Here is a 25584-nt window from a genome sequence, read left to right as displayed (position 1 = left end):
TTTTCAATTAAAAAATTTATCTACTGTAATTATATTAAATAATTCTATTTTTAACAAAAATATTAATATTTTTTATATAAAAAAATCAGCCGGATGTCAATTGGTCTTGATTGTGACAAAAAAAATCGAATCTGTTAAAATAATATAACTTATTTTCCAATAATAATATTATAATAATAATCTAAACTTGATAGATATTATTTAAATTTTAAATTTAACCCAATTCCAAATTGATGTAAAAGATATAAATAAATATACATAGAATAAATATAATAGATATATAAAAAAAAATCACCATCTGAATTTTCGGTAAGCAACAAAATCAACAAGAGTTAATTATTAAAAGATATGAAAGATAAATAAATCTTTAAAAAGTTTAACAATATGATAAAAAAAAAACAAAAAAAAACTAATTTTTTAATATATATTTAATTATTCTTATCATATCTTTTAAATTCTTAGAAAAATCTTATTTTTCAAATAATTGATATCTAATAATTTATCTAAATAATTAGATTAGATATGATTTTATTTAATTTTGAAGCAAATCTTACCTCTTAACTTGACATACAAGTAAATATTTATTTATATATTTTTTATTCTCTGTACGACTGTATATAAATAAAGAGCAAACTCAAAAGGAAAATTATAAACGCAGCAAAAAGGGGCATAGCATCTTTTCAGTTCTGCTCTGAACTCTTCTTCTTCTTCTTCCTTATTTGATTTTTTTTCTCTTTTTCTTCTCTAGCTTCTGGTTCAACCATCCGAGTCGACTCACTGAGTCTTCGCCATGGACGAACGACAACAACGGCAACGATCTCATCAATCTCACGCATCCAAAGACCCTTTCCTTCTCAATTACCAACCTTCGGAGCTTCGAATTGCTTCTGAGTTCTTTACGAATTGGCTCCCTTTCCTCTCCAAAGATCTCTGCAACCACTGCACCCAATCGCTCTCCGATCGAATCCGCTCCATCGACCCAGGTCAGTTCCGTCCCCAAAACCATCGAATCCCGTCCAAGTTTCTCTTTTTTCAACTGGTTTTTGCTTCGTTTTCGATTTCCCGCAGTGAATTTTGATGTTTCTTTCTAATTTTACCTTGTTTTCAGTGATTCCTTGACCTAGTGCGTACGAACATTCCAATAAGTTTTATGTATTCTAAACCCTTAAATATTTTAGACATTTAAAGTTTAATTTTTTACTTTTGAGTGTTTTGAATTGTTATAATAATTAATTTATGAGAAAAATTTTCCTGAATTAATACAGTGTTATCTAATATATGTATATGAAACTGGAATATTATCTAAGGTTTATGTAACTGCCGACTATGATATATGTTTGATTTATACTGAATGACTATGTAAAGTATTTATAAATGCATGGAAGTTTTGCTTGTAATTGAACAAGAATATGATTCCAGCACATGTCAGTGCAACGATTCTTTCACATAAAGATGCGAAATTCTCACCTATAATAGAATGAGTTTAATTTTGGTAAATATCTTGCCATTGGGTAGTAAAATAATTTTTTTTTGTATATATAATGATTTAGGGTTACTTAAATCTTGAATATGTGTTCCTATTGTTTCGTGCTTCATTGGTTCTTTTGTATGTGCAGAACTCTCCCATTGTGGTGGTCAAAAGGAAGTTTCCAATGGTTCAGAGGTTTGCAATGGCCAAATGAATGAGAACAGCGACAATCATGACGATAATTGTGACACTCACTCAATTGGGAGTTGGAAAGATGGTGCTGAGGCTAATTCACCAATTGAGACGCCGAGTCCGCGCATGTCATGGGCTGATATGGCTCAAGAAGATGAGTTTGGTGAAGAAGAGCATGAAACCATCAATGGCAGTACAGCTGTGCCAGCTTCTAACTCGAACCTTGAAGTGGCTAAAGCTACCCCGGAGAAGCCTACTTTGCCTAGGGAGCAAAGAGAATACATTAGGTTCATGAATGTGAGGCGTAAGAAGGATTTCATGTGCTTTGAGAGAGTTAATGGAAAGCTTGTTAACATCCTTGAAGGGCTCGAACTCCACACGGGTATTTTTAGTGCTGCTGAACAGAAAAGGATAGTCAATTATGTTGCTTCCCTGCAGGAGATGGGAAGGAAAGGGGAACTGAAAGGTTTTTGTTCTAATCCTAATTCTATATCTATCTTTCTATGTTATGATGAGTGTTTAAATTTGTTCCATTGTTAAGGTGTGTATGGTATTATTGTTTTGTAATAATCTGATAATACTAGAATTGAGAGATCCTTCCCTAGTTTACATGTTTGACAGAGAAGTACCGAAACCTAATAAAATTAGCTCAATTCCAAAATTGTGATCACATTGCATGCCTGCTTAGGACACAGTTAAAGTTTGTCTAAACTAACTAGAGAACTAAATGCTTTGGATAACATAGAAAAGTGGCTGATATCTAGAACAGTAATACCATGAATTTGATTATCTATAATTTCACCTCAAAGTTTAGATTTATGCCTCTGATGAGATTACAAATTATTAATATCACTTTCACTTTGTTGTCTCTTTATTCTATTAAGATGTTTTTCCAGCAACTGCTAATAAGTCCAATATCCACCTTTCTTCTTTATTGTTTTGCTGATTTTATTTTTCATCATTCTATATTTCCTTGTTCTTCAAAGAATGTCTAGTTAATTCAATTTGAGATGGAAATTCAGACTTCAGAGTATTAAAATGTGTGCTGAAAGTAAAAAAGGGTGAGATGGGCGTGAACATATATTTTATATGCTATAGAATATAGAATATATATTGTTTATTATCATATAACCATGGACGAAGTAGTCAAATGACAAGATTTATGTTGCTAGACATTGAGGTGACAAGTGCCAAAAAAGCGCGCCTAATAGAAGAAAAGAATGGAAGAGGAACTTTATATAATGTTCATTCTTAAGTTCTATTGACAATTTGTGTTGATTACTATTATTTCTTGGGAACATATGATGCTTATTCTTAAACTTTTTCAGATCGGACATTTTCGGCTCCTCAAAAGTGGATGAGGGGGAAGGGACGTCAAACTATCCAATTTGGATGCTGTTACAACTATGCAGTGGTTAGTATTTCTCTCATGCTGAATTTTGATTTCTCATTAAATAAGCTTTATTTGGAAGTAAAGCAATACTAATGCCTAGTGGTGCAGTATTATTTCTGCTGATTTTGATAAAATGATGTAGTGTATATTAATTTATGCTTACAGGATAGAGATGGTAACCCACCTGGTATTCTTCAAAGTGAAATGGTAGATCCTATACCTGATCTTTTTAAGGTCATCATTCGAAGGCTGATCAAGTGGCATGTACTCCCTCCGACTTGCGTGCCAGACAGCTGCATCGTAAATATCTATGAAGAAGGGGATTGTATACCTCCACACATAGATAATCATGATTTTGTTCGGCCATTCTGCACGGTTTCTTTTCTCAGTGAGTGCAACATACTCTTTGGATCAAATCTGAAGGTTATAGGCCCTGGTGAATTTGATGGCTCACTTGCTATTCCCCTGCCCGTTGGGTAAGTATTATTGCAAATTCATCTACTGCACATTTATTTAGTTTCTGATCAATTGATACATGCTTTTAGGTATAGTTATTTTGAATTCTTTATCAGTTTGCTATTATTATGGAGGAATCAGAATCTTATAGTAGGTCTTTGTCCTTCAGGTCTGTACTTGTCCTAAATGGAAATGGAGCTGATGTAGCTAAGCACTGTGTTCCTGCAGTTCCTACTAAAAGGTATATAGAATGTAATGATATAATATTTTCTCTGTTCCTTTTTACACTAATGGATAATTAATTGATTTCTGGTCTTTTTCTCAAAATTTCTACTAGGATTTCAATCACATTTAGAAGAATGGATCCTGCGAAGCGGCCTATGGGGTTTGTACCAGAACCTGATCTTCAGGGTATCCAGCCATTGGCCTATGATAATGACAAGGAAAAGAAATCAACCGGATTGAGATCCAGTCGTCATCCTAGAAGAAATAGAGACAGGAGAGGTGGCAGAAATGAAGGAATGGGATCTGCGACTAGAGGCGATAGATATTCAGATCCCCGCGAGTCGAATCATAGTTCACAAAGATCATATTCAGAGCCCCGTGAGTCAAATCATAGTTCACAAAGATCTTCAAATCGGTGGAGTAGGGGAAGGCCTAGCAGTTGAAAGACACCGGTAACATCATGATCCAAGGTTCATGTATCCAAGAAACCTTCACACATCTGCAATTTTTCAATTTTATTCTGGTTCCAGCTTATTATTGAGTGACTTTGAAATCAAGAAGGATTGCGATTTAGTGAAAGTAGTGCTTTGAGTCCTTTAGCATGATGCATTATACGGTACTGATTGTTTATAGGTAAACATTTAGTTAATAATGGGATTTGGTGAGTTGAGATTTTAAAGTTGGATCAGTTTAAAAGATGAGTTAAGTAATGTTTTCAAGTTCATCAATTGATTGTATTTTTTTTCTCTATCCCTTTGATATCAGAGGTTCCACATCATTTGTAATTTTACTTGAAGAAACTTAGGTGAATGTTCACCTCACTGATTATTTTAGTATGGTATTGGTGTAGTCTATATCGATTTTTTATTCTTGTTTTTTTTTTCGAGTTTGACATATAATACCTGAAAATCTTGAGACCATCTCTAAAGTTTAAAGTGTGTTCTACCGGCGTTAATCTCTATTAAAATTGTTGTGTATCAAAAAAATTAATTATTATACATTTGTAATTTTGTACATAAATATATTTTTATATTTTGTATTTTTATATATTTTATATAAATAATTATTTTAATAACTTATTCTTTTATGTATATATAATATGGTTGATTTCTATTAAAAGACGGATGTGGCAAACCAATCTTAGCGTGGATTGTTCTTTGCTAATAAATACGCCAAAAGAATTTATTAAAGATAACTACAAATATAAACAAATTTAAAGTAGAAAATATAAAGGGCTGATTAGTTTCTAAAAATATTTTTTGTTTTTATTTTTTGAAAAATAAAAATTATTTTTAATTTTTTGTATTTTAGAAAATGTAATGGGTTTGTAAAAAGAAGATTTATTTCTAAGTATCGAAAATAATAAAATTATATTTGGTTGGTTTATTTTTAAAATGTATTTTTAATAGTTTAAAATCTCAAAATCATATTTTTATTAAATGTACGATTTTAGTTATCTAATTTTTTATTAAATTAAAAATTAATTTTTATATGGTATCAATATGAAATAAATTACTATCTTATTATACTATTTCATAAAAATTTAGTATCTCTTCTCTCTCTCTATATATATAGTTGGTTTTATATTTCTATAACAATAAAAAAATCAATTGAAACAAAAAAAATTGAAATTAAAATTAGTTTTACACCAAACGAATCAATTAATTAATATCAAAATTTATTGATTTAAATAATTTATTAATAAAATAATAAATAAATAAATATTAAAGCTAAAAAGATTTAAAACAAAAAGTCAACTTTTTTGTCAATATTTTTAGGGTTTTATGTATTTTTTTAATTTTTATTATTGATACTTTTATAATTGATTGTCAATTTAAAAAACTATTTTCATAACAAAATTATATTTTTAAACGAAAAAATAAATGTCAAAAATAAAGAAATTTAACAAATACATATCAATTCGAAGAATCCGTACTTAATACTAAATAAAATAAAAAACTCAATAAATAAATTCTAATTAGAGCTTTATTTTATTTTTAATTACTTTGTCTATGTACTCAAAGATACAAAAATCAAGTCTAAAATAAAAAAATCGAAACAGTCAAATAAAATAAAAAAATAATAAAAAAAAAACTTTATCTTTTTCAAGAGATATATATATAAATTGGAGGTAAATAATAGATATCCTAATAACGCCAATGAGTCATATTTTAAATGATACAGTCTCTCTATTGTCACTTAAAAATCTCAAATTCAAATTTCTTATTTTTATTTTCATCGAAAATGGAAATAAAAATGCTTATTAACCCCTAAATTTTATAAGCTATCTACTTAACTAAGTATCCCACTAAGGCTGGGTTTGGTAAAGCTTTTTTAAGAGGTGTTTTTGCTTTTCAAAAGCACAAGCACGTCATTTTGGCGTTTGGTAAATTAAAAAGCCCAAGTGCTTGTGCTTACGGCTTTTAAAAGTTAGGGGTGCTTTTGAAAGCACCTAGAAGGGAGCTTTTCAAAGCTGGCTTATGCTTACCAAATTTTTTTCATTTTCCCGCATGTATTTCCCGCAATTATATTGTCATTAAAATCCTCGTATATTTCTAATATGTGATAGAGATGTATTTGTATTGAAATTTGTGAAGATTAGGTTGAAAAATAAAAAATATATGAAGATTGTGTTAGAATTTGTGAAGGTTAGGATGAGAAGTTAGAAATATACGAAAATTTTAATGACAATATAATAGCGGGAAATACGTGCGGGAAAATGAAAAAAATTTGGTAAGCATAAGCCAGCTTTGAAAAGCTCCCTCCTAGGTGCTTTCAAAAGCACCCCTAACTTTTAAAAGCCATAAGCACAAGCACTTGGACTTTTTAATTTACCAAACGCAAAATGACGTGCTTGTGCTTTTAAAAAGCACAAGCACCTCTTAAAAAAGCTTTACCAAACCCAGCCTAAGTATATTCGTAAATCGGTTTTCTATGTTGTCTTTCAATTTAATATGCGAAAATCTGAATTCTATATAAGAATTTGTAGCTAGTAAGGCTGGAAGTGAATCGAGCTGAGCCGAGTTAGACCAAGTTCAAGCTCGGCTCACAAAAATTGAGTTTGGCTCACGGCTTGGCTCATTAATAATCAAGCCTATTTTTTAAGCTCAAGCTCGGCTCACCGAAAGCTCACGAGCTGGCTCAAATAATAGAAACATAAATACATAATCTATAATTCTATATTAATAAATTATAACTTATATATTTTATAAAATATTTAAAAAGATCAATTTTATATATTATTATCTATCATTAAATTATAAATTTTTTATTTATGTCCTACATCAAATATATGTAAAAACTAAATATAAAATTTTAAATAATTAAGATCATTAATATATATAATTATATAATACTATTTCGTATATATATATATATATATATATATATATATATATATATATATATAAAATCGAGTCAGCTCACGAGCTAATGAGTTGAGCTTATCTAAACTCAAACTCGACTCATTTAAACTATGAGCTCAATTCCAAACTCAAGCTTGACTCACTTCCAGCCCTAGTAGCTAGTAATGAGTTGCTGATTATGTTAACTCGTGTGGGTATATTAACCTTCACTGATTATGTTAAATTGTAATACCTCTTTTTACTTTTCTTCTTCCCAAATTTCAACCTTATCTCTTACAAATCCCTTTTCTCTCTCTCTATCTAATATAAAATTTAAAAGTTAAATCAATTTGATAAATTACATTTTAAATATGGATATAGTTACGAATTAGTTAAGAAAGTAAAAACTAACATTTATTTTGTAATTTCTATAAAAGCTTTTTTTGTAGTATTTTTAATTAACCTCTTTAGAAAGTTTGCTAACGAAATCTTTTAAATATTATTGAATAAAATAAAAAAGTGGCCGATAACGAAATTTAGTACAACAATCTTTGCTCAATAACAATGCAAACTTGAGATATGAACAGCACTTCAAGGGACAACCATGATAAGAGAACCTCCAAAAAGCTTAAGGCTTAGCAGGAAACATAAATCTATTGCTTGATATGACAAAGAATACACCTGATATTATACTTTTCACCAATTGAAACCTTATAAATTATAACAGTTTTGCACCACCATGTTATTATGTATATTAACCCTACACTGAATAGCCATCTAGACATACATATATTCACCACCTCTAACGGCATTTTCAGCACCTTTCCTCTCCTCCTCAGCTTCCTTTTCCCTTTCCTTCCAGCTCTCATAGGCATGATCATCAGTTTGCAGCTCATACCGGCATATCGGACAAGAATTGTGTTCATCCTACCACATCAATGATCAAATTGATCATACCATATATCTAATCGTCTCATTCAATTATAGAATGCCACATTATCAGAAACATAAATTTGCTTCAAGAATAAAAGAGTAAACCCTAATCTTGTTCCCAAAAAGAAACACAGATGACAAAAGGGTGACAAAATTGTCATTCCATAAAAATCCATATATGATGATTTAAGTATCTTCTCAGCGAGGAACAAATTTGTTACTCTGAAATTGAGTTGCAACTTTGTCCCTTGTGTTTTTGGTCAGGGAAAAGATTGATGGTTTATTAAAAAAATCAAATAAATAATCAAATCATAGAACACGAATGAATCTGGGATGTTACGAATAATACCAGCCATGGTTTTAGACACGGTGGATGGAAAGTGTGCCTGCAAGGTAACTCTTGCATTTTGTCATCTACAGCCAGGTTCTCCCTGCAAATTGCACACTCTGCATCTTTCCCCAGCTTAGCCAGTATTTCCTCTGTGAGAGTAATGACAGGAAGTCTCGCCACGACTTCTTTACTGGCAGGAGGGGCCCTTGGAGCCACAGGACCATCTTCAATCATCTAACCATAATAAATTACAGCAAATTGTCGTTAATAAAGCAATGCAAAGTGTAGCAATGGAACTTTTGATCATACCAGAAAACATGCACACAATAAAAAAGCATGCAAGAAAATAAAATAAAATAATAATCCAACCAAGCACTAAACAATATGAGTTCAATTGAATGGTAGGTTATTTATATCTAAGTTACCGTCTTATTGATGTACCAATATTGATGACAGATCCACCAAAGCAGAAAGTGAAAAAGAACATCATTTATAGAGAGGTAAAATGAGCCTTGCTTATATTTATGAAGTCTCCTTTGGTTCCTTATCTTATGTGTGACGCGAATAAGTACTCAAATATAGCTTAAAGGAATGCTTGCTCAAATTTAACTAGGTGCACTCAAGTTAGGCCTAAATAATTTGTTAACAAATCCCAAATATCTAGGCTTACTTATGTTTCCAAGTACAACTAAACCACATTGTAATTCTGTCTTTAAACTTACCTAAATGGGAAGTATTATAATCTAAATAACGAGAGTTTAGAAGAACATATGAAAGGATTTTCAATGAATACCAGGGGCATGACTTCTTCCAATCTATTTATAAGCTCTTGAAGCACATTAGCTGCATTCTCTGGTGTGGTATCGGTCGCTGCCGAACCTTGAGAGGATTCAGCAGCAAACAAAGTAGCAGCAGTTGACAAGAGGTTTGACTGCACCAACCATTGAGGCTGAGGAGGTTCGGGATCTACAGTAAGATGCCCCTCGAAAAGATATCCTGAAACAACACAGTACGCGATAAATGAACACATACAAAAATAAATAGCACCTCAAGAAAATAGAAAAAAAAAAAACATATATTTGTTTAAAGAAAATCACCTCCATTCGTATTATTCTGCGCTGCAGGCTGCGAGGTTTGTGATGGGTTATCTTCTAAATGCAAGTGTTCCCTGGCCTGAGCAATGCAAGTCTTCAAGTGCTCCTTCTCAGAAGGCTCAGTAACAAGTAATTGAGCCTGCTCAAACAGGCCTAGGCCAGCATTCCAGAAACCCGGTGCCGTATATCTAGTCTTCAACACGGTAGCAACTCGGCATATAACCGAATAAAACTGCCACCAACAATCCAACATCACCACAGTCAAAACTGGTTTTAAATTCTTCACCAAAGACTAGCAACATTTCTTTTGTATATCAAATTTCAAGGATAAGGGAAGTTACACATCATAAGCCAAATCAAGGTTTATAGTAGTCATAGTCACTTTGTTACATATAATCTAACAACAAATCATTATTAGCAAAAATTAAAAATTAAAAGAAAACATCAATCAGAAAAATCAGTAATCAGAACCAATTCATGAACATTTTATATATTTTGTATATTTATTATTATATTCAACCATCCATACTTATCAACCCTAGCACATTAAAAAAATCTGCTCTTTCCAAGAATAAAGGATAACAACCAACTCATAACACTTCTAACTAGTCGGAAAAACAGAATTGGGAAAATGAATATGAATTAACAAAAAAATTAAAATAAATAAATAAAAAGAGAAGAAGAAAAGAAGCATACAGATTTACGAAGAGATGGAGAAGCTGATAGATATTTGCTCTGAAGCATGGATTTGAGAGAGGAAACAGCGCTTTCGAATCTTTGCTTCTTCCCCAATTGCTTCTGCAATTCTTCCAATTCTAGTCTCACCGAATCCTCCGATTCCATTTTATATATGAAATTGAAATGATTTCTTTTTCCTATTAGATTCAGATCGAATTATCAAAATTCAGAAACCCTTGTTCTTCTTCTTCTTCTTCTTCTTCTTCTTTTCTGTTCGGCTGTTCCTTCTGAAATAGCTTTTTGTTTCTTCCGAAGGAGGAAACCAGCGGAACGATCCTCTACAAGCGCGTCTACTGATGTCTCAGAAACTCAGCCAATAGTTCCATGCCACGTGTAACTAAAGTCTAATGCTGAAAAGGAGAGGAAAACCAATAGAGAGAAATTGACCGGTTGGCTGTTGCCAAGCAACGGCGTAGGCAGAATTTTTTTGAAAGGTTAGGAATTAGGAATTTGGATCTATAAATTTTAAATTTTTATTTTAGAAGATAAATTAAAATTTTTTATTATTGAATATTTTTTTTATTTTTTTTAGTTTCACATATAAAATAAATAATAATAAATTATATTTTATTTTTTAAAATAAAATTTAAAATTTAAAAGATTCAAATCTAAAAATTAAAAGTTACTCAAGAATTGATTTTTTTGTTTTAAAATAATTAAAAATAAATTATTTAAAATTTTTGAGAATTTTAATTTTAATTTTTTTTTTGTAAATCAGACTAAAAAAGATTTGATTTTTAAATTCATTCACAAATTCTTTAAATTTGAATTCTTTTTTATTAATATATTATAGCTATTCTAAATAAAAAATGAGTTTTAAATAGAAATAAATTCTTTTCTTAAAGAAAATAGAATTTTTTTTATATTAAATAATTTTCAAATAAATATTTAGATTTTTTTTTAACAAAAAAAATTCTTATAAAGATTCAATTTGAATGTAACGTTAAACTTTTTTATATAAACAGTAAATAATGAATCAATTATATGAGCATATACGGTATTGGAAGAATTATATTCCAATATTAGATCAGTGGTACTGTGTTAGAGAGTCTAAAATTTTACAATTTCTTATTTTAAAGTGATTTTTTTTTAATATTTAACTTATTATATACATGTTTATCAATTTATGAGACAATTATCATTGCTATAGCTCTATTCAGCAATATCTTATTCAATGACATTCTATTGAACCAACTTGTGTTGGTCGAGTAGTCAGCTCACTCGTCTGTTTAACTAAATATTGGGGGTTCGAAACCTGTCTTGTGTATGCAGCAATCGAATTTATTGACTAACAACAGACCTCTAAATAAAATTCAGATTCACAAGAGATTAGCCCTTCTTTAAATCTAAAGACATGTCTTGAACTTGGTAGAATAATCCATGTTGAACTCACTTGAATTTAACACCTATTATATATAAATAAACGCATAAACCTGCTTTACAATCAATGCAAACTTTAATACCATAAAACATATGCATCAGATCTATTTTTCCATCTCAACATCCTCAATTACTTATGATGGCTTGGAGTTAACTTTAGCTCTGAAAATAATTAGTTGTTAACCAGCTCAAAAAGGTTACTATGATTGATTGAATTGTCACATTAATCTTCATATCATTTACTTCCAAAACTAATTTAACTGCCAAAATGAACACACAAAACATTCTCAAAAGGTAGATTAAGCAAGTTTGCTTCACAATTGATCCAAACTCTTAAAACATTCATGTGAACATTTGCAGCATAACTACACATTATTAAAAGAATCATCAACAAGGACATTAATTGATAATACTAGTCACTGGATACAAATGTAAAAAATGAATAAAAAAATGTGCTAACAGAAGACAACAAAGTATGATAATCAAATTCATACAGCAGCCTCTATCCTAGGCTCAAATGAAAATGCAGACATGAATTCCATGACTTCACCATTAATGCAACATTTTGGCAATTCAACCCAAGTGTTGGTCACCAAATCACACACTATATAAGTGCAAGTCTCAGGAGAGTTCAAGCATATAAATATCCGATCGCCTGCTCCGACGCAGTTAATATCCACCTTCCTTCCATACCACTCATGAGACATAGCTGCTGGCATCACTACAATCTGTTGCCAGCGCCGGTTAGCCTCGTCGTATTTCCACACCCTAAGACTAGCACTCTCCAAGAATTCTGATAGCAGAACAACTACCAGTTCACCATTACACACTGCAATATCAATAGAATACTCGCTGAAAACAGGCAACAACCTGGGATACTCAAAGAAGGATTTGTCTGCCAAATTACAAGCTACTACTGTCCCGGACGAGCTAAGGAAGTAGACTGTCTCCCAGCCGTCTTTGTTAGTAATAACCGATGAATATTGCTTCGATGGGCTTCTCTGCATGTTACTAGCAACCACAGTTCCTGTTGTGCTAAGGAAGTAAACAACATTGGCATCGGTCGAATCACAATCCATTGAACTATCATCAACATTCTTCTTCAGTGCAGACTCATCTTCCCAACAACCAGAGCTTGAATTGTAGAATTTAAGGAAAAGATTTGGAATTTCACCAAGAACCAACACAATCTTGTAGGATTGTTGGCCATTTGAAGTTGTACTACTCATCACAACAGCATTGAGAGATTGATGATTTTCTGAGGCAAAATGCAATGGAGGGAGTTCACTACAAGACCCTGTCACCGGATTGCACACGATGAAATTTCCGGACGATTTCCGGTAGCAAACTAGGCCACCAGAGGCTGCAACTGGCATGCAACCTTGGTCGGAATCTTCGCGAAGATGGCACGGATAATTGAGCCTTTTCCAACTGTTTTCAGCAGAGTTAAACACAACAGATTGCTTGAGGTTTGGGGCAACCATCAAGAACCAAGGATCCCGGGAAGGAATTCGCGAGCAGGCGAGCTTGAAACTCGCAGAATTAGCAGCAGATTTCCATCTTTTGCTGACAGAATTGAGGCGAAAGAATGCTGAAGTTGGGAGCCATGAAAGTATCCTTTCCAAGAGATCTTCATTGAGTTCATCCATAGAAAAGTTATTTTGTGGTAACTTTCTCTTCAAACCACGTTCCATTAACCCGAAATCTCGAAAACAAACTGCAACCAACAACAATTGTCCAAAATGTCATCAAGAAATCAACATTTCCAAGAAAAATTGAATAAAAACTTGCAAAAAATGAACCAGAAATATGTAACTAACCATCCAGAAGATAATTAACAAACATGCAAAAGATCAAAACTTTTCTCATGGGATTTGCAATAGTTGTTGAACTCTGATAACCAATCTACACACTTCAAAAAAAAACTCACAAAAGACTCCAAAAATAGAGAAAAAGGAAAAATGAACACTTAGCTTAACAACATATGCTATAGATTTTAGAAGCAAAACATGAAAAGAACTGAAACTATAGGAAAAGAACCCAAAAATTTCAAATAATGGAGCCTCATTTTCTTTTGGAAGAGAAAATGCCATCCAAAACACTCTCATTAGAGGGGTTTCCAGTCCAATAACAAATGAGAAAAAAATGAAGGGAAGAAATGAATGTACCTGATGATAGAAGTGAAACTGTTGAGTGAGAAGCAGCAGCAAGAACAATAAGCAGAGAAGGTGGTGAATTGAACAGAACACAAGTGAAGTGAAGTGATAGATTGTGTTCTTAAAAAGTGTGTGTTTGTGTTTGGTGAATAGCAAGAAAATCCGAGAAAAAGTGGAAAAGAGAAAAAGGGTAACTCAACTCAGTGATGTAGGAAGCTTCCTGTGTTGCTGTGTAATGTAATGTACTCTTTTCTTAAATAAATCAAAAATAAAATAGTTTTTTATTTTTTATTTTTTGGATGGTTGACAATTGAGACACAACACACGAGTGGGTGGATTTTAATGTCAAATAATGTTGGGTGCAAAATCATATGATATTGAAGTGCTATTATATATAAGAGAACTTGGCTATGCATTTTTTCTTTGTAAACTTTGGATACTTATTACTTTTGGTAAAGTAGTGTCTCTTACATGTTACATCTTGTCTATACTATGTTACTAACCACAATTTAGGTTTACAAAACATGAAGATTACGTTTTAATTCGTTGGCATACAACATAAGTTGTTGTTATTATTTTTAGGAATATTATATGCAATGTTGTAAGTCTAGGTTATATTGCCTACAATTAATTAAGTATTAGTCTTTTTCTTTCTTTTTTCACTTCTTTTATTTTAGGTTTTGAAGATTTTTAACTTTTTATGTGTAGAAAAGATGTTTTTTTTAAAAATAAATTAGTGTATGTTTTCGTACTCTATACAGGGTAATACATAAAATTATATAAAATCTTTTTATTAAAATTTAAATAAAATATATATATAGTAATTATTATTATAAATATTTTACAACTTAAAAGTATTAAAATAATTAATATTTGTTTTAGTCAATTTGAATTGATTAAATGATCATCTTATTTGTCTAGTTAAGCAAGTATTTGGAGTTTGAATCTCGTCTTGTGTGTATAAATAATCCATTAGTTAGGGACAGACTCTTAATAAATAGAGTATCAATATGTGGTGAATTAGTCGTCCTCGACTTGTAGAGTTAGGAATCCGTAGAAAAAAAATTGTATTTGTCTTTAAAATAGATTAATTTTTCATTAATAGCAATACTTATGGATTTTTGTCTTTGTTAAAATTTACTTGGAATAATTTTATTCGTTAGTATCATATTCATTTTTGAAATCAAAACAATATGATCAACATTGTTACTCGTTAAAACTTCGCATCTTATGAAATGATTTTTAAATTTTTAAATTCATAAACTTATATCATTACAAAAGTTATTAGATCGATTAATTTTAAGCTCTTAATAAGAGAATCAAAGCTTCAACTATAAGACTTTATGATCATAAAATATGTTATAAAGACCAAAGCTAAAATTTTATTATTATTATTATGGTATTAATTATATCTTTTTGCTTTATTAAAATTCATGTAATTCAATGGAAAGTATTTTATTCAAATTAACTGGTGAGAGCTAAAGAAAATGATGAGATGGTGTTAGTATAAATATTTTACAACATTGATGAGGTATAACATAACATAAATCGTTGACTCTACTTATAGTCCTTAGTACACTTTGGCTTTGGATTCGAGTTGAAAAATGAGAAAAGCAAATACACTACACACGAACAAGAAAACACTTCATAGTTCATAGCCACACTTTCTATATTTATATAATCACTTTAATAATCTCTAACCCTACCAACTTTGCATATTATAAAAGAGAATAAAGACAATTAGGTTTCAAAGTGGATCATTGGCTATGTCAATTGTCAAAGAAGAAATTGGATGTCATGACTTTTTTTTTTTTTTCAGCTGACCATTACCAAAGTAAAACTAAAAGGAAGAAAAACACTCATTTTTGTTCCTTTTTTTTCTCCTCGTTAAGGCATCTAATGTTTTTGTTTTTCCTTTTTCTCTTTTTTATATACTATATACATAAGTCAATGCTGAAAGCCCCATCCACAAGAAAAGCATTTTATTTTTCTTTTTAAATTCCTAAAACAGATAACTATATTAGGTTAAGATTAGTGGGAAGGGTTATAGATAAAGTAAAAGCTGTTAAATGATATTGGTCTTTTTCTTTTTTCTTTTTTTCTTTTTTTTTCTGCTTCTCCTCGTGTGCTTTCACCTTAAGCAGATTCTCACACGCCCTAAAGGTACAAAGGTTCCTATACCCAATGAAAAAAAGAAACATAGGAAGGCTCTAATAAACTTCTTAGGAAGAATCTATTTATATTAAAGTTAATGAAATTAAATGGCTCCTTCTGTTATTGTTAATAAAGACATTCTGAGTATCATATACATAGAATTTATCAAAGTAGGGTAAATTACCAAGTTACACAAACACTATCACTCTCAAAAATAAGATCATATAAGCAATACCTTAAAAAGGGTGTGTTTGGCAAATGTGTTAGGAAGGAGAGAAGTACGTTTGAATTTCTTGAAAGTTTCACTTTTATGTTTGGACATTTTTATTTCTCTGAAAGCAGAATTGATTCTGCCTCTGAAATCACGTTCAGGAGAAGCTAAAATTTGTAACTTCTGCGTTTCACGTTCATGGTTGATTATTATCCTTAGAAAATTAGGTGAAAAATTTTTTTTTTTTTACCAACCCTACCATTCATTTTCTTCTATAAAAAGGATACTAATAACTATTACCTTCAGAATAATTCTTTGTAGTTCATTCTACTTCTTCATAGTTCTTTGTTCTAATTTTTTTTTCATTAAAATAGTTCAGATTTGTTTTAATTACTAGCAAATTAAATATTTTAATTTTTTTTATTATTTTAATTTGTTTTAATCACTAGTCTCTCTTCTAATTAGTGTTATATTTATAATTCTATGCTATATATAATGAAAATATGAAAAAAATTGTGTCTATTTTTTTTTCTAAAATACTCTTTATTATATATAATTCATACAAAAATTATTTTGTTATTTTCATAACTAAAAATTAAGACTTCTTCGCTGATTTATAAACAACTTATCATTTCAACTATTTCTATTTTTATTATTTTAACACATCTATAATATATAAAAAGTGAATCAATTGATACACTAGTTAATAAATAAAAAGAGTTTGTATCGCAATAAATTGAATTATCAATTTTCAGTCAAATGACAAAAGTAAAACATTAAAAATATTCCGAAACAGATTTAGCACCTGTTTGAGAAGGTTCAAAAGTAATTTTTTTGAACTTTCAACTTATAAAAAGTAGTAGTATTAATATATGGTGTAATTTTTAAAATTAAATTACAGCTTTCTAAAAAACTATTTAGGAGCTTATAGAAAAGTTAAAAAAATGACTTCTCTCATAAATCATAATACTACTACTTTTTATCACATTTCTATAAAATAAGCACTTTTAGAACTAAAAATTCAAAAACAAAATAACTTATTTATAAATTACTTTTAATATAACAATTTATTGTTTAAGCTATTTTTTCAAAAGAAACTTAATTAAACTGTTTACCCAAACTGGACCTTAGCCCGTCTAGATCTGATTTTATAAAATTTGAATATCTAAAGAATGAGTCAATTGTTCAAAATTTGATACGAATCCAAGAGTCAATCTAAATTCATATTGAAGGAGTAACTGTTTAAGATATTTCGAGATAACGATTCAATTTAAGAATATTAATCAAAGTTCAGAGAAAAAATAAATAGAATCTTATAAAATTCAATTGATGATCATGAAAGATCTTCTTTGAGGCATAAATGATAAATGTGACTATCAAGAATATATTGCATTTTGCATTGATTTTTTATATTGTCTTTCAATCTCTCAAATTGTTATTGGACAACATTAAATTCATCACACAATCTACCTACACAAGCATCTATTTGTCCATATTTCACAATCAATCTCTCTATCTTCACACTTAATCTCTCTATCTTCCTTGCTTGTGCATCTAATTTTCTTACTCCAGCCTCCAACATACCATAATCTTGTGTTCCTACAACTCTAACCGCAACAGATACTTTTTCTCTTGTTGCATCACTTTCATCAACCCGTTCAAAAAATTTGCCATCTTCTGTTAGAGCAAGAATAAATCTTCTGTTTAGATTCCTTTTTGTTCCAAAAATTCGAAGTATTTGTCACCACAAAAATAGTGAACTCTCCCATCATTTTCTTTTGGCCACCCATTCTTTCAACTATCATCATCATCAATCCACTCAAAAAAATTGTATTTTAGCATCCTCCCACAAACAACATACCTCTTACCATGATTAGACACAACTGATAAAGAGCGCACAAGTGTCTCAGAAAAAGTAGAAGAAGAAAAATAAAATGGGAAAAAATTTCATTTCATATGAACCTATATACATGAAAGACATGGGTAGATAAATAAATTCACGATTCACTAGCATTTTTTAGACGTTTAATGTTAATAAGGACTAAATTAAAAAAAATATGGTATAAGAACCCGATTGAAAATAATATATATATAAAGACCTAATTGAAAATTCGATGGCCAATGAGTTATAACTCAAATGGCATAGTCTCCTCATACTCAATTAAGAGGTTGCGGGTTCGAGTCTCCTATCTTTGGTAAAAAATAAAAAAATTAAAAATTCGATGAAACTATAGAGACTTACGGAATAATTAAACCTTAAATAAATAAGAAAGCCACCATAAGCATGACACGTGCACTCAAATTATTATCTTGATGAAGCAAGAAGAAAATTTTCTTATTTATGAAATTAGATTAGGTAGTACAATCCTCAGCAATAAGCAGAAATCTAGCATTATTTTGCTCCTCTTATTTACAAGGTGTAAAAGGATCAGTGAAACAAGGGGCTGTAAAATTTTATTCTATCAATATTAATAAATTAGAGTATCCATATAAAAGTGTTACAATAAGATATAAAGTTCCTGCAAATAATGTTAACCTGTGACAAAAATTTCCCAACTCACCACCTCTTTTAGATGATGGGATAATCAAATAATATTAAGAAAAAAAAAGAAGCCCAGAAAAATAAAAAGCACCTACATTATTAACTTGTCCCCTTTTATTCCTACTTTGTTAGCTTCATTTCCTTGGTCAGTTTCGGCATCCTCAACTGCAGTAATGGATTTGTTCGCACTGGCATAGCCATTGCCATTGCCATTGGCACAGTATGCATTATCTTTTGTTGTTAACTTGCATTTAACCACTTCTGTATTATGTTCCAAGTTCTCTCCCATGTTTTGACGACCCATTGAAACAGCAAAATTGGTTGGCGAAACTGGAGAGGGGCCAGACCTAACTGTATGAGTGTCGTCTTTCTTTTCTGTGCAGCCAGAGGTCTTCGCTTGGGATTGGTCCATGTCTACGTTCCGCGAATCTTTGTCGGCTGGAGAAATAGGTATGTCGGATGATTCAACTTTACTACTGGAAATATTTGTAACATCGGTTGGCTCAGCATCACTAATATCGACATCCTCAGAATGCTCTCCTTTGGCATCAGCGTTCATTCCAGACAGAGGCTCATATTTGTTGCCAGAGACCTTCGGTTCTGGACTACTATAAGATGGAGAAACCTCGCGAGCTCCATTGCAAGTCGCAGCCTGAGCATTCATATTTGAGAGGCATTCAACTAGTTCATTTGGACCTTGCTCTCGTTCCACCTTAACCGTTTGCGCTGGTGCTGGTTCTGATGATTCCGTTGCTTGAATTTGAAGGCTGGATGGTTGAGCACTAGACCTGTTCAGGATCAAATCAAGCAATACTAGCCACCTCAATCATAAAGTAATAGACGGAAAAAGTTAATGAAAGCTGCATGCATTGGCTCCGAATTTGATTATTGGAACTAGCTGTTAGCACTTAGCACAAACCTATTTAAGCAAAATAACTAAAATTAGCTTTGAAGATGAAAAACTCTTTTCATATCCGTATAAGAAAAATCGAATTATCCAACAAAAATTCAAGGTTCAACATTAATTGAGGCTGAACAGATATTATACTACATATGGACATTCAAATCACATTTCAATCAAACCCAAGTAACATTGGCACGGAGCAGTGAGAACGAAGAAATAAGACACAGAGCGCGCAAGTATGTCAGAGTCTCAGAGAGCAAATGATCGAGATCATTAGCCTCTCTAAAACAGTCACAACAATTACCTGTTATACAATAGCATGTATGCACCTTGAGAAAGTACCTCCTCCATGTCCACCTTCGTGACCTAATAAATGTAACACAAACCATACGAGGATATTTAAGGTTCAAGCACCGTATATGCAACAATTGATGACCATAAAGAAAAAATTCATAATTCAATGGGATGAAAAAAGTTTACCTTCCAATCATCAATCCTATACCAGTTTCCATTGAAATCCTTGATGTAGCAGATGTAGTGGCCGAAGAATGAAGCATTTAGCATATCAATATGGACTACAACAGCATATAGCTTGTAAATGTCAGATCCATCTCCAGCTTCACTCATGTAGGGGCTAAGATTTAAAGTCTCTGGGAATGATATTCTCTTGTTAAGTTTTCCAAACCTGCCACTCTGCAAGTACAATACCTCAAAAAGAACATGAGAAAATCTGACAAGGAAGTCCAAAACACAACACTTTACAGAAATGTTCCCCAAGTATGGTGTACAATTATGGTAAATTAATAAACATACACATACAAATTACAACAATTAACATCTATTTCCATGCATTTGTTGTCAGTGAATGTACTACACAGACCTGAAATCTTTTTAAGGCAATTGTAAGAATATTTGGGGCACGATTCACAGTGAGACGCTTCCACGCCTTAACATAGTCTTTGCACCTGCCAAACAGCAGCAAAACATATGTTTAAAACAGGGTTTGCACATGGCAAAAGTGGATAGCTTGGCAAAAGAGGGAGGACGGGTTAGCTCTGAGGACAAATATGATTCTTAGCAAATAGTTGCATAATCTTCATATAAGAAGGCATGAAATTTTTGAAGCCACAATATTTTCCTCATTAAAATTGAAGCCTGTGAAAACTTCCCTTGAAACAATCCTCATGTCCTTTACATTCAATAAATCAAACATTCCAAGTTCAAAAGAAGTTATTGTTAACTACATAGAATTCTTAAAGGATGCTCATATCAATGACACGGGGTTGGAGATAAAGACAAAAAATTGATAATAAAATTATTGCTAGTATCTTTTGATATAAACGGTATCCTTACCCATCACATTTATACATATTTTCTCCATGGAGCCACTCCTTGGCTGTAAACTGGTCTAGACATTCTTCTAAGGAGGCAGCATCTCCATGAATTTCAACAGTCAAATCCATCATATTTTCATACTGTTTTGAAATATTTTCGCATTTTGTGCAAAACACCTATATTTCACAGGAAAAAAATTAACAGAATGAAACAGCCATATCCATTTAGAATCAATATAACGCAAAAGACAAAAACTGATATTTGGCCACAAAACCTATTAAGATTTAATATCTTATAAGGAAAAGACTACTCCACGAAGAAACTATAACCAAAAAAGCTATAAATGACACGCAGCTTTGAATCTTATCCATATAACAACAAAGCCAAAAGGGAGAATATAATTCGCTTTCAGATACAGAGTGTTGCATGTTTCAAGTCATCATTATGAGCTAAATTATAGATCTGTGAAAACTGTTTTCTAACACAAATTGAACAGGATATCATGCTATTTTCCAAAGTCCAATCTCAAATGGAGTGTCTACCATGTAGCCTAAACTCTTGAGGCTAGACTAACTTCTTCAGTTCAAACTATAAAAAGAAAAAGAAGCCACAGCAAGAAGCATATAATCATGGCATGCCCCAATGCCAGAACAAAAGAAACAAGAGAATGCATCCCCTTATATCAAGAGAAATAAATTTCCGTCTTATTTGATGTCTAACCTCGGATTGAAGCCGGCCACCAAAAATGTGTTGAATAAGAGTTGTTTCCTGAAGCTTAGGAGGGACGGCCTTCTCTCCACCAAATTCATCAAGGCAAACAGATTGCATAGCATCAATGCATAATCTAAAAAAATAAGTTCGAGAAAAAATATATTAAAGAAAGACCTTCATATATTGCCAAACAATATATAAGATATACACCCTTTCAAAGCAGTCCAAAGTACAAGAAAAGTGAAATAACAATGTGAGAATAAAATACAAACCTCATGAACTCATGAGCATCTTCTTGACTTCCACAACCCAAAGTACCACTAATATTAGACAAACGGGAAAGAATACTGGTCGGAGAAAATGCCTGAGAACTTGACCTTGTTCTTTCAACATGAGCTTCAAATTCACAAAGAAAGCACCAATCACTATTGCAACTGCCTGAAAAACCACACTAACAAAATAAGGCATCATGGGTAGTTGAGATCCAGCAAGAATCAAAAGGTCTGAGTTATGACATTACATTCTCTGTGGTGGCCCTTTTCCAACAAGTACGCAACAAGTGGCCTTGTGAATGAGAGACACTGAAGAACCACATTTCCAAAGCAACTGCAAAGACTCGTAATGAATGTTAATTTCACTCTGATCCTCTAATGCAATTTATTGATGATAGCATAATGATTTGTGTTATTTGTACATATGGGGTGCAGAACAGCATGTCAACTTCACACTGATCCACTACTGAATTTGATGTGGACCTGTTTAAGTGGAATCCACACCCAATCCACATATGTACAAATAACATTTTTCCAGCATTATTAAGCCAAATCTTGTGAGTGACAAGGACATGCCTGTTTCCACAATTCAGGAGTCCACAAGGAGGAAATCCTGGCTTTTCCGAGTTAAAGAATTTAATGAATTCATCGTAAGGAAAAAGAACCTGAAAAAAATGAGACAAGTATGTGTTAGGAGTGCAAGAGAGAAAATACATAAGATTTAACTACAGAATAAGACAGTATATCAAAGGTTCCAACACCAATTTCCAAAAGGGTCGGCATCTTTTGCTGGTTGAGGCAATGCCCTAGTCATTGAGGGTGTGCCTTTGCTTCCCAGGGACAGTATAAGGTTTTAGTGACAAATTGACAACATTATGGAAAATCTGTGAAATACCAACCATCTAACTTGCTAATTCTGATGCTACACAGGGTAAATGGTGAGACTGTTAAAAAGAAAACCAAGTGGTTGGTGCTTAACTACAAGTAGCTCAAGAGTTTTGTAAATTGCAAAGAAAAATGTTCGTTGATGTTTGTTGTACTCATTTTACATAGGACATTGTTGACTCATCCATCATCTACCATTAGATGATGGCTAAGTTAGCTTGGTGTTCTATATTAAAAGAATTACACTTAACATAACCAAACTGAAAAGTCATAATATTAATCTTATCGCATCTCTGGCCTCAAGGCATTAGTCTTGTATCATCTCATAGTGGCAGTGTGCCTTAGGCAAACTAGGTCCTATGGTAAGCAAAGCAAAGAAAAATGTAAATTTGTCAATAAAGATTATGATAGAAAATTACATCTTTAGGCTTCTTGATAGGCCTCGAAGTTTTGGAACTTGGTATCAATGCAATTGAAGATGAACTTTTCTCCCCAGCTGCCGAAGGCTTTGACACACAATTGTTAGTCCCATTTTTATTCGAATTTACTGTACACTTCGCCTTATGTCCGGACTTCCAATGTGACTGTTGGCATTCTTGCGAGCTGAAAATTTGATTGACACACGTAAGAACAAAAAACCCAAATTTCAGCTTTTGCCCCTATTTATCTAGTACTTACAGTCAATTATATTATATCAGAAAAAACCATGCAGATTTTCATTGATGTCAAGCTAAATTAAACAAAATGTAAATAAACAAGCACAACCATTGCTACTAGAAAATAAAAGATGAAATTGAAAAATGTCAATCTAAATGGTCAGCTTCATATGTAACCCGGAAATAATTATGTTATATCAATTTGAAGCATAAAAGTTAAGCGAACTCTAGAAACTCAAAAGTAAAGCAATTGCAAATGCCATATAGTTTTACCAAATACAACCCCACAAATTATAATAATCAATAGTGGTAATTTGACAAAAGTAAATACTGATACTCAAATTAGTCCTCCAAAGATACATAGATGTCAAGTTATTCATGTATTGATTAAAAAGTTTTAAACCTCAATTTGATCCTTCTATATTGAAAATAGACATCAATATATTCCTTAAATTGATTATTACTTTATGGATTTAATTTCAGTACTCATAGAAATTTAAAAAAAAAAGTACCAGACTATGCTAAAGAAAACTACCAAATAACTAAAACCGCTTACCCCGTACATTGAAAATTATTTTTCTTGTTTTGTACTAGGATTTGATTTATATGCAATTATGCATGGTCAATGATCATTGGTCGATACACAAACATATACTCATTCTTAAAACATCATCAAAAGCATGTGAATTTGATTCAACTATATCGTTAGGGCATCAAAATTAAACTCCAAAAGATAGCAATGACCAATCTGAAGATTTATTCTAATTCTAATCGTAATAATAATAAATAATTAATAATTAATAATGAAAAGGAAAAGAGAAAATTAACCAGTATCGAACAGCTTTGCATCGCGAGCACTTCTTGGTGGCGCGTGCTCCACACGCGGCGCAGGAAGGGTCGTCGAGAACGCCAGGCATTGGTTGTTGGAGTGGGTTATCGAAACGGTTATTGCTGTTACGTTGAAAGTACTTAGAGGCTGTGTCCTTAACGAAAGTGTGCAAGGCAAGGGCGATAACAAGTGCGAAGGATAGCCACTGAAGGAACCACTTCAGATCCCACTCCGTTCCTTCCGCCACCAGCATCTACCACTCCTCCTCCTCCTCCTCCTCCTCCTCCTCCTCCTCCTTCTTCTTCTTCTTCGTTCTTCCTTCTCTTAGGGTTTTTCTTCATCGACTCCAAGGTCCTTCATCTTCGGATTCTATTTTCTATCTCAATTAAATATTTATATTATTATTAATTATTACTGTAATTAGTTACTACACCCTCCTCAACCCAAACCCACAACCTCGATCTCCCTTTCGAGCTTCTGGTTTCTACTCTCTTCTCAAGGATTCCTAACCTTTCGGGATCACTGGTAATTGTTTCTTGAGAAAGAATTAATGTTTTTTAATATAAACTTGGGTGAACTTCTTATAAAAAAAAAAAAAATCTTATCTTTTTTTAAAAGTTCTTATAAAAAAGTAAAAATAATTTTATATTTAGATATTTTATATAAAAATATTTTTTTATTTATTTATTATGTTTGAATATAATAATATAAAAATATTTTTTGTTTATTTATTACATAAAAAATATTTTTTTTTAAGAAAAAAAGATCTTTTAAAAAAAGATGTAAATTACAATTTCTCAAAAAAGATATTTTTTTTTATTTTTTTAGTGCTAAAAAATAAAAAAAAGATCTTTTTTCATTGAAAAAGATCTTTTTTTATCAAAATAATAGCGCACAAACAAGCACTAAAAATATAATGGTTATTAATTGAATTTTTTTATACAAATATAAAATTAAAGCTTTAAATATATTTATTATGTATTTATTAAAATAAAACATAAGTTTAATTTTAATGTAGTATACAATATTTTATAATCATACAATTATATTTATTTTTTTAGACAATTATTTATGTAATCAATATAAAAATATGATTTTTTTAGTTTAATTTTGATGCCCTAGTTGTGTAAGCATTTTACATGTGCAATTACATCCATTCTTTTAAATAACTATACACATGCGATTAATATGAAAGATAATTATTTTTAGTATGTGCAATTAGATCCTATTCCATTCTCTGTACTATTCGATCGATTTTTATCATTGAGTCATCACTCTTTACGAAAAATTTGATGTTCTAACAACGTTTTGATTATTAAATGGCCACAATAATCAAACATATTTTTTATTTTTTTTAAATAATGGCTGAAAAATC

The 25584-nt window shown here is 31.4% G+C and overlaps 4 protein-coding genes across 5 annotated transcripts; 1 reads left to right on the top strand and 3 right to left on the bottom strand.

The window, feature by feature from the left end:
* The first annotated feature begins 621 nt into the window (after positions 1-621).
* LOC107605462 (2-oxoglutarate (2OG) and Fe(II)-dependent oxygenase superfamily protein) lies at positions 622-4588 on the top strand. The gene is made up of 6 exons (XM_016307349.3): positions 622-983; positions 1617-2126; positions 2989-3074; positions 3219-3529; positions 3679-3750; positions 3847-4588. Exons 1-6 carry the CDS (start codon positions 791-793, stop codon positions 4175-4177), a joined length of 1503 nt encoding a protein of 500 aa, XP_016162835.1. The 5' UTR covers positions 622-790; the 3' UTR covers positions 4178-4588.
* Positions 4589-7541: 2953 nt separating this feature from the next.
* On the bottom strand, positions 7542-10588 carry AIP2 (RING/U-box superfamily protein). The gene is made up of 5 exons (XM_016307348.3): positions 10133-10588; positions 9440-9668; positions 9136-9338; positions 8361-8576; positions 7542-8005 (listed from the first exon to the last, which is right to left on the bottom strand). The coding sequence occupies exons 1-5, from the start codon at positions 10277-10279 to the stop codon at positions 7856-7858; spliced, it is 945 nt and encodes a 314-aa protein (XP_016162834.1). The 5' UTR covers positions 10280-10588; the 3' UTR covers positions 7542-7855.
* A 1337-nt stretch (positions 10589-11925) lies between these two features.
* Positions 11926-14039, bottom strand: LOC107648534 (F-box only protein 13-like). Of its 2 annotated transcripts, XM_088491611.1 has the most exons (3): positions 13723-14033; positions 13375-13459; positions 11926-13271 (listed from the first exon to the last, which is right to left on the bottom strand). In XM_088491611.1, the coding sequence occupies exons 2-3, from the start codon at positions 13421-13423 to the stop codon at positions 12043-12045; spliced, it is 1278 nt and encodes a 425-aa protein (XP_088347737.1). In that variant the 5' UTR covers positions 13424-13459; positions 13723-14033; the 3' UTR covers positions 11926-12042. The 2 variants fall into 2 exon arrangements, with proteins under 2 accessions (XP_088347737.1, XP_016207845.1); XM_016352359.3 differs by lacking the exon at positions 13375-13459 and having other exon boundaries at positions 13723-14039.
* Positions 14040-18503: 4464 nt separating this feature from the next.
* LOC107605459 (ubiquitin carboxyl-terminal hydrolase 18) lies at positions 18504-24716 on the bottom strand. Its single transcript, XM_016307346.3, has 11 exons — positions 24209-24716; positions 23144-23327; positions 22416-22504; positions 22088-22173; positions 21840-22005; positions 21577-21700; positions 20875-21032; positions 20402-20486; positions 20002-20214; positions 19826-19887; positions 18504-19405 (listed from the first exon to the last, which is right to left on the bottom strand). Exons 1-11 carry the CDS (start codon positions 24460-24462, stop codon positions 18709-18711), a joined length of 2118 nt encoding a protein of 705 aa, XP_016162832.3. The 5' UTR covers positions 24463-24716; the 3' UTR covers positions 18504-18708.
* Between the last annotated feature and the right edge of the window lie 868 nt (positions 24717-25584).

This window comes from Arachis ipaensis, chromosome B6 (genome assembly GCF_059453495.1).
Source record: "Arachis ipaensis isolate K30076 ecotype BB chromosome B6, ASM5945349v1, whole genome shotgun sequence".
NCBI classification, from domain to species: domain Eukaryota; kingdom Viridiplantae; phylum Streptophyta; class Magnoliopsida; order Fabales; family Fabaceae; genus Arachis; species Arachis ipaensis.
The sequence above is the reverse complement of the archived record's forward strand: the minus strand, read 5'-3'. Positions and strand labels throughout refer to the sequence as shown.

What these genes read in the sequence shown, in the direction of transcription:
- LOC107648534 (XM_088491611.1), bottom strand. Translation starts at nt 13,423, where the DNA reads ATGAGAAAAGTTTTGATCTTTTGCATGTTTGTTAATTATCTTCTGGAT. An exon ending in TGTTAATTATCTTCTGGATG is followed by an intron (nt 13,272 to 13,374) that starts GTTAGTTACATA and finishes TGTTGGTTGCAG; the next exon opens with TTTGTTTTCGAGATTTCGGG.
- AIP2 (XM_016307348.3), bottom strand. Translation starts at nt 10,279, where the DNA reads ATGGAATCGGAGGATTCGGTGAGACTAGAATTGGAAGAATTGCAGAAG. An exon ending in GCAGAATAATACGAATGGAG is followed by an intron (nt 9,339 to 9,439) that starts GTGATTTTCTTT and finishes GTGTTGTTTCAG; the next exon opens with GATATCTTTTCGAGGGGCAT. An exon ending in TGGAAGAAGTCATGCCCCTG is followed by an intron (nt 8,577 to 9,135) that starts GTATTCATTGAA and finishes TATTATGGTTAG; the next exon opens with ATGATTGAAGATGGTCCTGT.
- LOC107605462 (XM_016307349.3), top strand. Translation starts at nt 791, where the DNA reads ATGGACGAACGACAACAACGGCAACGATCTCATCAATCTCACGCATCC. An exon ending in GCTGTTACAACTATGCAGTG is followed by an intron (nt 3,075 to 3,218) that starts GTTAGTATTTCT and finishes TTATGCTTACAG; the next exon opens with GATAGAGATGGTAACCCACC. An exon ending in CCTGCAGTTCCTACTAAAAG is followed by an intron (nt 3,751 to 3,846) that starts GTATATAGAATG and finishes AATTTCTACTAG; the next exon opens with GATTTCAATCACATTTAGAA.
- LOC107605459 (XM_016307346.3), bottom strand. Translation starts at nt 24,462, where the DNA reads ATGCTGGTGGCGGAAGGAACGGAGTGGGATCTGAAGTGGTTCCTTCAG. An exon ending in CTCCTGAATTGTGGAAACAG is followed by an intron (nt 22,174 to 22,415) that starts GCATGTCCTTGT and finishes GAGTCTTTGCAG; the next exon opens with TTGCTTTGGAAATGTGGTTC. An exon ending in ATAGGATTGATGATTGGAAG is followed by an intron (nt 19,888 to 20,001) that starts GTAAACTTTTTT and finishes TACATTTATTAG; the next exon opens with GTCACGAAGGTGGACATGGA.